At 44.5% G+C, this 10935-nt stretch overlaps 2 protein-coding genes across 2 annotated transcripts in view; one reads left to right on the plus strand and one right to left on the minus strand.

Annotated features, from left to right (window-relative positions):
- Nucleotides 1–1322: 1322 nt before the first annotated feature.
- Nucleotides 1323–10059, minus strand: actr1b (actin related protein 1B). Its single transcript, XM_047569831.1, has 11 exons — nt 9851–10059; nt 8336–8400; nt 7249–7324; nt 5775–5900; nt 5494–5618; nt 3940–4156; nt 3766–3858; nt 3465–3639; nt 2659–2720; nt 2549–2589; nt 1323–2035 (listed from the first exon to the last, which is right to left on the minus strand). The coding sequence occupies exons 1-11, from the start codon at nt 9896–9898 to the stop codon at nt 1933–1935; spliced, it is 1131 nt and encodes a 376-aa protein (XP_047425787.1). The 5' UTR covers nt 9899–10059; the 3' UTR covers nt 1323–1932.
- Nucleotides 10060–10662: 603 nt separating this feature from the next.
- The window catches only part of marchf5l (membrane-associated ring finger (C3HC4) 5, like), a 6003-nt gene continuing 5730 nt past the window's right edge, over nt 10663–10935 (plus strand). Inside the window, exon 1 of the mRNA XM_047570448.1 lies at nt 10663–10748. The gene's annotated coding sequence lies outside the window, so the exon portion shown is untranslated. The remainder of the gene's footprint in view (nt 10749–10935) is intronic.

A 10935-nucleotide genomic window follows, 5' to 3' on the forward strand; every position in this document is an offset into this window, starting at 1 on the left:
ATAGACTTCACACTTTAATGTGACGACTGAAGGCTAAAGGATTATTCATATCTGTGGTTATTTATAGGATTATTAAAAAATATCTAACATTTTATTCAGGCATTTTGTTGAATATTATACAAATATTGTGAATTATTATTATTATTATTTAAATACACTACTATTCTGGACATTTTATTGCTAAAGTTCTTTAAAATATTTATGATATTACTCTGGATATTTTACCAATATTCTAATATTAGTTATGTTTCATATATATTTTATATTTTTGGTCCATAAAGTAATGATGTTTGGACATTTTACAGCAGATGATGATGAAGTACATTAGTTTTATTATATTACAGTGACACCTCCTGGTCAACAGACAAACTACAGCAGCAGTGACAATGTTTTCCTAAAATATTTATAAAAATATTTTTTAAATATTAATAGTATTTCTCTGTATTATGATGTGTTGCATTATTAAATGAATTGATAAATAATTTTATTTTATTTTTTATAATTTTTATATTTTATTAAGACTTCAAAATAATTAACTATTTTAATTTTTTTTATATATATATTAAATTTATTTCACTAGATTTACTAAAAAAAGGATGCTCAGCTCTTGTGGATGGTATTAATTAATATTATTGTGATTAATAATGAAACATTTCAGATGTTTTGTGATTAGAAGCTGGAATCGTTCCTGTAATGAACCTGAAGCCAGATGAAGGACAGACTCCGGAGCAGCAGCCATTAACTTATTTATTATACTGAATTTTACCAAAAGTAAAAGCAGACAGTGAATAAACAGTATTGTACATGTGTTTAGTCGTTAACCTGCTGGGATGAAGCAACGAGGACCAACGAGGCCTCGTCTCCTCTACACTTTATGTCGTTTGGTCTTTTTTCTGTCATTTTTTTCATTTTTTAAAAACACCCAAAGCAGACGAGGAGGAGGAGAAAGAGGAGGAGAAAGAGGAGGAGGAGGAGGAGGTTTTTGATGAAGAACATGCAGCTGAACGGAGACGCCAACGCTCATCAGATTCACTCAGTTCTGACTCTGAAAAAATAGCTGAAAATCTGAATTTAAGCTTTTCTGAGGAGGAGGAGGAGGAGGAGCAGGAGAACATGATGGAAGAGGGGGAGGAGAAGAACTTCAAAGAGGAGGAGAAGATGTTTTAGGACGAGGAAAAGGAGGTGGAAGAGCAGAGGAAGATGAGGAGGAGAAAGAGGAGCAGGAGGAGGAGGAGGAGGAGAAAGAGAAGGAGGAGGAGGAGAAAGAGAAGGAGGAGGAGGAGGAGGAGAAAGAGAAGGAGGAGCAGGACTCTTGTGTGTAATCGGTTTGGTTTGAGTGAATTCAGTTTATTTGTGTTCAGAGTCAGAGCTGAGGATAAAACCATCTTCTCTCCTTTAACCATTGGCTGCTGAGAACAACAATAAAATAATAAAATAATAAAATAATGATAATGATGAAGATGATGATGAAGATGAAGATAATAACAGCAGCGATGCTGAAGGTTCAGTCCTCGTCGTCATTAACAGTGACTTCAGTCGAGCTCGTTTTAACCAATTTATTTACGGCGGCGGAGGTCCGGAAACTTCCTGTGGACGAGTCAAACATCCAAATAAAATAAAAGAATAAAAGAATCTTCGTCTGGAATGGAAATTTAAACAGTAGCAAAAAAAAAACAAAAAAACAAACATTCATGTTTATTCATGATATTCTACACCTTCACCGTCAGAGCAACAGCAAATACTTCAACGTGGACTTAGAGAGGAGCAGGTCTGTAGTACGAGTCCACAGTGAAAACCGTCAGCAGCCTCTGAGCAGACGCTGGAGGAGGAGGTGGAGGAGGAGGAGGAGGGTGGGGGGGGGGGGGGGGGCGATGGAGCTGGGTTAGGAGGAGGAGGAGGAGGGAGGAGGGAGGGAGGGAGGAGGGTGATGGTCTAGAAGGTCTTCCTGTGGATGGCACGTGCTCTGTCTTCTTCGTATTCTCGCTTCGACACCCACATCTTCTTAAAGGTGTCCAACGACGCCAAGATGGAGCCACTGGAGGAGGAGGAGGAGGAGCAGGAGGAGCAGGAGCAGGAGGAGGAGGGGGAGGGGGGGGAGGAGGAGGAGAGGAGGAGGAGGAGGAGGAGGAGAGGAGGAGGGGGAGGAGGAGGAGGAGCAGGAGCAGGAGGAGGGGGAGGAGGAGGAGGAGGAGGAGGGAGGGGGGGGGGGGAGAAGTAAGAGGAGGAGGAGAAGTTATAATATGATCAATGGATGTGATCAGTTACCATGGAGACCAGATAAAAATTATGTCACACGTCTAAACATCTTTATCATCTACTGGAAATACAACAGAAGAAGAAGAAGAAATAAAGACAGAAAAGAAAGAAGAAGAAGAAGAATAAAGAGGAAAATGAAGGAGTAAAGAGAAGAAAAAGTAAGGAGAGGAAAAAGGAAGCAGCAGGAGGAGGATGTTTACTCCTGGAGGAGCAGATCAACTATTACAGGTTTTTACTCCTGATCATTAAAAGACGTGAACTCGTGTTTTATGGGAGAAAAAGTGAGTCTCACCCGATCCATGTGGAGTAGAGTCTCTCCTGAGGAGCAGAAATCTACGGACAAAGAGACGCGTTAAAACCGTCATGTTTCATTTAAAGCTTTAAAAACGTACAAACGTTTACCTTGATCTTCACGTCTTTGGGCGCCAGCTTCTTCACTTCAGTTAGTAGCCTCTCACCGAAGCCTGACGCACACAACGCACACAACGCACACAACGCACACAACGCACACAACGCACACAACACACACAACACACACAACGCACACAACGCACACAACACACACAACGCACACAACACGACACGTTTAGGGTTTAAATGCACTCAGACCCAGACCCGGACCCAGACCATGACCCAGACCCAGTCCCAGACCCAGACCCAGACCCAGACCATGACCCAGACCCAGTCCCAGACCCAGACCCAGACCCAGACCCAGACCCAGTCCCAGACCCAAACCATGTCCCAGACCCGGACCCGGACCCAGACTCAGACTCAGACCCAGTCCCAGACCCAGACCCAAACCATGACCCGGACCCGGACCCAGACCCGGACCCAGACCCAGACCATGACCCAGTCACAGACCATGACCCAGAACCAGACCCAGACCCAGACCCAGACCCAGACTCAGACTCAGACCCAGACCCAGACCCAGACCCAGTCCCAGTCCCAGACCCAGAACCAGACCCAGACCCAGTCTCAGTCCCAGTCACCCAGACCCAGATCAGACCCAGACCCAAACCATGACCCAGACCCAGTCCCAGTCCCAGACCCAGAACCAGACCCAGACCCAGTCCCTGACCCAGACCCAGACCCAGTCCCAGACCCAGACTCAGACTCAGACTCAGACCCAGACCCAGACCCAGTCCCAGACCCAGACCAGACCCAGACCCAGTCCCAGAACCCAGTCCCAGACCATGACCCAGACCCACCTTTGATCAGCGTGGACCCCCCACACAGCACGATGGTGGAGAAGAGTGTGCGCCTCAGGTCCATGTCAGACTTCTGGATGGCGTAGGCCAGGACCTCGTGGATCCCCGAGCTCTCGTCTCCGATCAGGTCTGGTCTGAAGAGCAGCTCTGGAGCTCTGAACCTGGCCGGACCGATCTGGACACGGAGAGAGGACACGGAACCTGGTCTTTCTGCTCCACTACCACACGTTTAGCTCTGAGCTAACGCCGTAGCATGTTAGCGTGCTAGCGTGCTAGCGTGCTAGCGTGGAGGTGGACTCACGTTTAAAGTGCTTCCATCAGGGAGGACGTACTGAGCCTTCTCCGTCTCCAGGGTCTCGTCCTTCTGGGGGTTGAGGGACAGGTAGCAGGCTCTCTGCAACAACACAACGCTGCTTTACAACCGACCACAACCTGAGCACCAACACAAACACCGTCGCTACCTGCACGTTATTACCTCTTTGACCGTGCGAACCACCTCGAACTCCGCCGACGTGTTGAAGTTGTATCCTTCCTTGCGCAGCAGCAGGCGCAGGTACCGGGACACGTCCCGTCCAGCGATGTCCACCCTCATGATGGAGTGAGGGATGGCGAAGCCCTCGTAGATGGGCACCACGTGGGTCACGCCGTCCCCCGAGTCCAGCACCACGCCGGTGGTCCGGCCCGTGGCGTACCTGCAGGGGGGGGTCAGAGGTCAGAGGTCAGAGGTCAGTCTGTCTACGCACATCCACAATAATTATAATAATAATAATAATCTATAGGGGACGACTAATCCAGATTATTTGGCTTTAGTGTCAAGAACAAGTAAATGATTTAATAAAATCGGTTTAATTTGGGCTCATTGAAGTAAAGACTAATTTTATCCCTTAACAGATCAATAATATATGAATCCTTCACAGCCTGACAGTATAATAAGAATTATTACATTTATTTATTAGAATTTATAAAAACATAAATAACACACAAACAAAGATAAACCAAAATAATAAATCATTTAAACTCAGTGAAGCTTCCTCTGGGCCTGATCAGACCCCTGGTGGTCGGCTTTTGGGCCACGGGCCGTATGTTTGACACCTGTGCTCTCAAGGGGACTGGACCCGTCTGAGGAACCGGTTTTAAGAAGAACAGCTTCACAGCGGCTCCTCATGAACCAGACGTCAGATAAAGGAAGAGTCCGTCCATGTGGAGCAGATTCATTAGTTCTTATTCTGACGCTTCTACTTCCTTTATTCTGCCTGTAAGGTTATGGTGTAACTTTGACTTTCATTGTTAACAGCTCTATAATCTATAATCTATGATCTATAATCTATAATCTATAATCTATAATCTATAATCTATGATCTATAATCTATTATCTATAATCTATGATCTATAATCTATAATCTGAGGGTTCACAAGGTTCTAAAAGGATCTAAAGCTTCTTTCTTCTCTGCGACGTTTAACTTTATTTAAAGTGTTTTAACGACAGAAAGAAGCAGAATCAGGAAACTGACACGTTCAACACGTTCACACCACAAACAGCTTCAGTCAGCGGGAGCAGAGCCACACGTTAGACCGTTAGACCAGACCAGACCAGACCAGACCAGGCCAGACCAGACCAGGCCAAACCAGGCCAGACCCAGACCCAGACCCAGACCCAGACTCAGACTCAGACTCAGACTCAGACTCAGACTCAGTCCCAGACTCAGACCATCAGACTCAGACCCAGACCCAGACCCAGACCCAGACCCAGACCCAGGCTCAGACCAGACCAGGCCAGACCAGGCCAGACCCAGACCCAGACCCAGACCAGACCCAGACCATCAGACTCAGACTCAGTCCCAGACTCAGTCCCAGACTCAGACTCAGACTCAGACTCAGACTCAGACTCAGACTCAGACTCAGACCCAGGCCAAACCAGGCCAGACCCAGACCCAGACCAGACCCAGACCCAGACTCAGACTCAGACTCAGACTCAGACTCAGACCCAGACCCAGACCCAGACCCAGACCCAGACCCTGGAGGTTCTTACAAGCTGAGCACGGCCTGCATGGAGATGAAGAGCGCGGGGACGTTGAAGGTCTCGAAGAAAACCTCTGCAGCTTTCTCCCTGTTCACGCTGGGGTTGAGAGGAGCCTCGGTCAGAAGCACAGGATGCTGGAGGACACACATTCAGACACAACGTTAACACTAACTACCTGTCCTCTTAGAGAAGACAGCAGGCCACGAAACAAACACACTCAATAAACAGACGTTGTCTCCTGTTAAAATGTAACAGGATCTTTGTTAGAACGTGTGGAACGTGTGCTTCACCTCCTCGGAGAACGTCTGCAGCTGCTCCTTGGAGTAAACGTACTGCCAGATCCTCTCCATGTCGTTCCAGTCGGTGACGATGCCGTGTTCCATCGGGTACCGGACGGACAGGAGGCCCCTGTGCTCCTGGTGGACAGAGACGAAGGGGGACGAACGGGGACAAACGGGGACAAACAGAGACAAACAGAGACAAACGGGGACAAACGGGGACAAACGGAGACAGCATCATCAGCATTATTATCATTTTTAGTATTATCATTATTATTATTTGTATGAAAGCCTTCGTTAGTATTATGTTCCTGGTGATGTCACTGGCCCTTTAAGAGGAGCAGGATTCATGTCCTGATTAACGTCATTATTTCCTCTTGTCAGTTGATTGTATTGATTATGTATGAATGTTAGCGTCATGTGTGTTTATCTGGTTAATGTGTGTATGTATGTATATTGTATTAATATGCTGTATGTTGCTGGCTCTATGTGGTGCATCCTGCTGAGGCCTGAGACCCTGTGACATTATTAGTATTAATAATATTAACTAAAGACGTCAACGTGATGGAGACAAGTTCAAACTTAAGCCAAACGTCGTCTAACTCAGTGTTTCCCAACATTTCTTCTCAAGACATAAAAAAATCTCACAAAAAGTCTAAATGATGAGACAATCATCATCAGACTGATTTAATCAGTTAGAGAATAATCACCGCTACATGCTAACATAAGATAAGACCGGAGCTCATTAACATAACGTTGTGACTACGTTTATTCTCTGTTTCTGGTCAGAATTAATATTTTACAACATTCTTCACAAGTTCTGACAATAAAAGTCTCTGAAAATAGTAAAATGTTCTCGATGCTATTTATATCTTTGGAACGATATTTAATCCATAGAGAAGGAATTTTGTGTTTTGTTTTTTTTTTTAATTGAAAAATTAAATTAAATCGGCCGAAACAGGAGTTAACAGAATTTTCTTGCCTTAATTTCATCATGACGTCATTAATATGACGTCTACTCACATGTGAATCTTTTCTAAACTCTGCTCTCAGTGTTTGCAGACAAACATTCGTGACTCTGACATTTGAGAGCTTCTCATTCACGATGATGGTTTTACAGGATGGAAGTTTTATCGTCTGCTGCATCATCTCCCTCCTCCCTCTGTAAAGCTGCACGTTTCCCAGCCTCTTCATGCTGTGCTTTTATTGTGAAAGGACAGCGTTTCCCCTCACACAGACTGAACCAAAGCAAAGAAAACCTTCCTCCAGGACCCAGTTTGGATTCATTTTCTTTTCTGGTTTTAATCCATCATCTCTATCAGCGCTGTCTCATTCTGCTGCTGGAGGGCAGCAGGTAGATGCACAGGTTAATGATCTACCTGCCGCCCTCTAGTGGCCGAGGATTTAATCTCTTTGTGACTAAATGAGCCTGAACGGTTCCTCGTGCTCCAGCGTCTGAACTCGTGAAGTGAAGCTGGTTCTGTACCTCGGCCTTGGGTCCGATGAAGAGGTCTCCCTCCAGGGCGCCCGCCATCACGCGCACATGCTTGGGACGTCCCACACTGCACAAAAAAATAAAAAGAGTCGCACAATTATACACAGAATACACACAACACAGGCAACAATTAGACTCCGACTCTGAGGAAAAGGAGAAAGTGAGTCTTGGTCTTAATGAGATTTATTCTCCTGGAACGAAGCAGGAAGTCGTCTCCGTGTGGGACACGGGTCCAGGTGTCTCATGGACAGACAGGAGGAAAACGTCTCCTCTCCCTCCTCCTCAGACAAACACGTGAACCGTAATAAACTGGAATGAGGTCAGAACCAGTTCCTGATTCCATCTGTTCTCTTGTTCTTTAAAGAGGAACAAACACTAACGGAGTTCACGTGAACATATTTTAAATGCGTCTCTGATCCATCTTCACTTCACGTCATCAGACGTGTTAGTTGCTTTGGTCGTTCAGGAAGAAGACGCAGTTTAGGAGGAAATGTGTCAGAGGACGAGACAGAAAGGAGGAGCAGGAGGAGGAGGAGTAAGAGGAGGAGGAGGAGGAGGAGCAGGAGGAGGAGCAGGAGGAGGAGGAGGAGGAGGAGGAGGAGGAGGTTCAGAACAGGCTGTTCATTCATCAGCTGATCAGAAGTTTAAGACCAGAACTAAAAAAGAAAAACTAAAAAGTAAAGCGTCAGAAAGGACCCAGTGACGAGCAGCGTCTCTGTTCTGACTGTGGATCAGCTGATGAATCAACAGCTGGTTTAGTTCTGCTCTAAATGTTTGGTCTCTGGCTCCATCTGAAGTTCTACTTAGAACCATGTTGAGATCTAACAGGTTTTTGTTCCAGGTGGAGGTGTCGGTGGTAAATGATGGAGATGAACATGTTTCTCCTCCAGTATTTAACTTCATTAACTCATGAGAACGTCCAGGACAGAACACGGCTCCTTAAACTGGTTTAGAACCTTATCCTCTTTCCCTGAACCAACAACAAGCATTTAAATACTCGTCTCTAAATGATCATGACCACGTTTCATGTTTAACTTCTGTCTGAAACAAAGAGCTGTGTAGGAAGATGAGCACTTACTAGTTAGGGAAGCAGTATTTGGGGATCTGGTCTCCTGCGAACCCAGCCTTGATAACCCCCGAACCCTGCGGAGACAGAACAGAGATGTAACTTCAGTGAGAGTTAAAGAACGAGCTGTGCAGGAAACTCTGCGCTGGATGGAGGATGGAGGATCATGAGATGCAGCCCGAGGCCTCGGGGAGTCACACTGTGTCCCACATCCTTCCAGCTTTCAAGAGACAGTTTGTCCTCGTCCGCCGCCACTCGTTCGGCTGACGCTCCAAAAACCGACCCAAACGTGCACCGCAGGGAGTTAACAGAGACAGAACGGGGATTTCTGGAGGATGAAACTGTTTCTGGAACTTTAATTAATGGAAAATGTAGTCGGCGTGAAGAGAAGCTTTTATGAAGCAGGAACAAACCTCAACTCCGACAAAACACAGGGACTAAAACTAAACTGGTTGAGGTGTGTGACCATAAACATAACTTCGTTCTCTTTAGAAAGGTTCATATATTTAGCATTAGTTTCCTCACACAGATGCTGATTCAGCAGTTTCATCCAAAATATGTCTCATCACATCCTCCATCCTCTGCAATGATCATCCAGGTCAATCACCACCTTTCAGAACGTAACCTACGTTAGAACGAACCCATCAGTGAATACACATCGACAGGAGGTTTATAGTTGGATTATAAAGACTAAACCAATTAACAGCAGTTAAACGTGACCGTCTGTCCTAATATACAGAAATAAAACACGTTCTACCATAAATAAATAGAAATAAATAGGGAAAAGCAGCACGTTTGATGGAATAAAAACTATTTCTTCTCACAGGATTTTATTATGCAAACATAGTTCTGACTGACAGGGGTTTATTTTCATGTTTTATTGCCTGTTTTAGCTCATATTTGTTTTAAATTAACAGTGTTCACATTTTAAATGTGTCATATAAATAAATCTGGCTGCAGTCACACTACACTGTTGCATATAGGCTGGTTTTATTTATTAGGAGTCTGTTAATAATAAAAAGGCTGAAGTTACTGAAAGGAACAGTTCTGATGTTAATTGACCTGCAGCTAAAAGCGTAAAAGGAACAGTTCACTCTCTATTTTGGTTCATCATTACATTTGTGTTTTTTGTGTGTGTTTTTGTCCTGTGATGTTCTTTTCCACTGTCTCGGGTTCAAACTGCACAATCTTTTCATTCAACATATCTGAGAGGTTGAATGTTTTTCTCTGATTTTGGTCTTGTCATTAAGGGGTGATCAGTCTGAAGAATGACCATGCTAATGACCATGCTAATGACAATGCTAATGACAATGCTATCCAGGCTGCATTGATGGAGCGACAATAAAACACACATTACTCAGTCCTGACTCTGTTATTCCGCAGAGCAGAAAGCGAACTCGTGCACATTTAAAGCGGTTAATGGAGTATTTGTTTTTGCAACAACACAATAGCTGACTGAGCTAGCAGCAGTTAGCTTAGCTTAGCGGCCTGGGCTTGGGTGTGGATGAATGACGTCACCATACTTACATTATCGATCACAACGGGCTGGTTAGCTAAAATGTCATAGGACTCCATGGCGGACTGGGTATTTGGGATGTGTTTCTGACGATCCGCGGCTGTCTTCCTCCCCGTTTAGTGTTTTAATCATGTAAATTAGAAGAAGACGCCCTGTCACTTTGCGCTACGCCGAGTCGACGCCGCCGCTCCTCTGTGCTGCCGCTGAGAGTCGGCTCCGCCTCCGCACCACAACAACCGCGTCCACTTTGACTGACGGGACTATCAGCCAATCGCGTTGAAGGATACTCAGACGGACGGATGTTTGTAGCCAATCACGGCGTATAACTGAACGGTCATGCGCTGCATTTGCTGTCAACGAACGCCGGCTCGGAAAACGTCCCTTAAGGTTAATAAACGGGCACAATTCATTCAGTTATCAGTATACGTGGAACGTTTGGTTTCTATGTTAAAGTGGTAAATTAAAATGGGAGTATGACTAATACTGATATTAATATACAGTAAAAACTGAAAAATATCAACAAATCGTTAATAAAGAGGCTTATCGATCAAATCTACAGCTATTAACCTCAAGCAACAGTTAAGTTTTAGAAACCATATTTGCAGTTCAAATTCCGATATTTAATAAATTAGCATTTAAGAGTACATAAGATAAGAAATATTTAATACCAAATGGGAAATAAATCACAACGCGTGAGTGAATGTAAAGGCTTTTGTTTTCTTATCTAAATCTTTCCTACACTCCATGAATGTAACACGAACTGTCAGTGCGGTCGACCAATGAGAATGCAGTTAAAAGGCAAAGGGGCGGGGCTTCTCCGGTAGTTCAGCCTCAGAAAGTCAACAGTACCGGATTAAAAGACATTATTAAAACGACTTTTATAGAAAGACACGTTCATATACTTTCCAGGTAGGTGTTGTTGTCTTTCTATATATTAAAATCACACATTCGTGTTGTGTAAAGAGACATTTCTGTTGTCAGCTGTAGCATTAAATTAACGAGCATAGTTCATGTGAACTAGCTGAACTTCTGTTAGCTCTGAAGCTAATGCTTGTTTTGTTTGTTTTCTTAAACTACATTAATAATTCTGGATAAA

Source organism: Mugil cephalus, chromosome 19 (genome assembly GCF_022458985.1).
Source record: "Mugil cephalus isolate CIBA_MC_2020 chromosome 19, CIBA_Mcephalus_1.1, whole genome shotgun sequence".
Classification (NCBI taxonomy): domain Eukaryota; kingdom Metazoa; phylum Chordata; class Actinopteri; order Mugiliformes; family Mugilidae; genus Mugil; species Mugil cephalus.

Coding starts and splice junctions, on each gene's coding strand:
- actr1b (XM_047569831.1), bottom strand. CDS start 9,898: ATGGAGTCCTATGACATTTTAGCTAACCAGCCCGTTGTGATCGATAAT. Junction 2,721..3,464: donor GGGGTCCACGCTGATCAAAG/GTGGGTCTGGGT, acceptor TGTGTGCGTCAG/GCTTCGGTGAGAGGCTACTA. Junction 2,590..2,658: donor CCAAAGACGTGAAGATCAAG/GTAAACGTTTGT, acceptor CTTTGTCCGTAG/ATTTCTGCTCCTCAGGAGAG.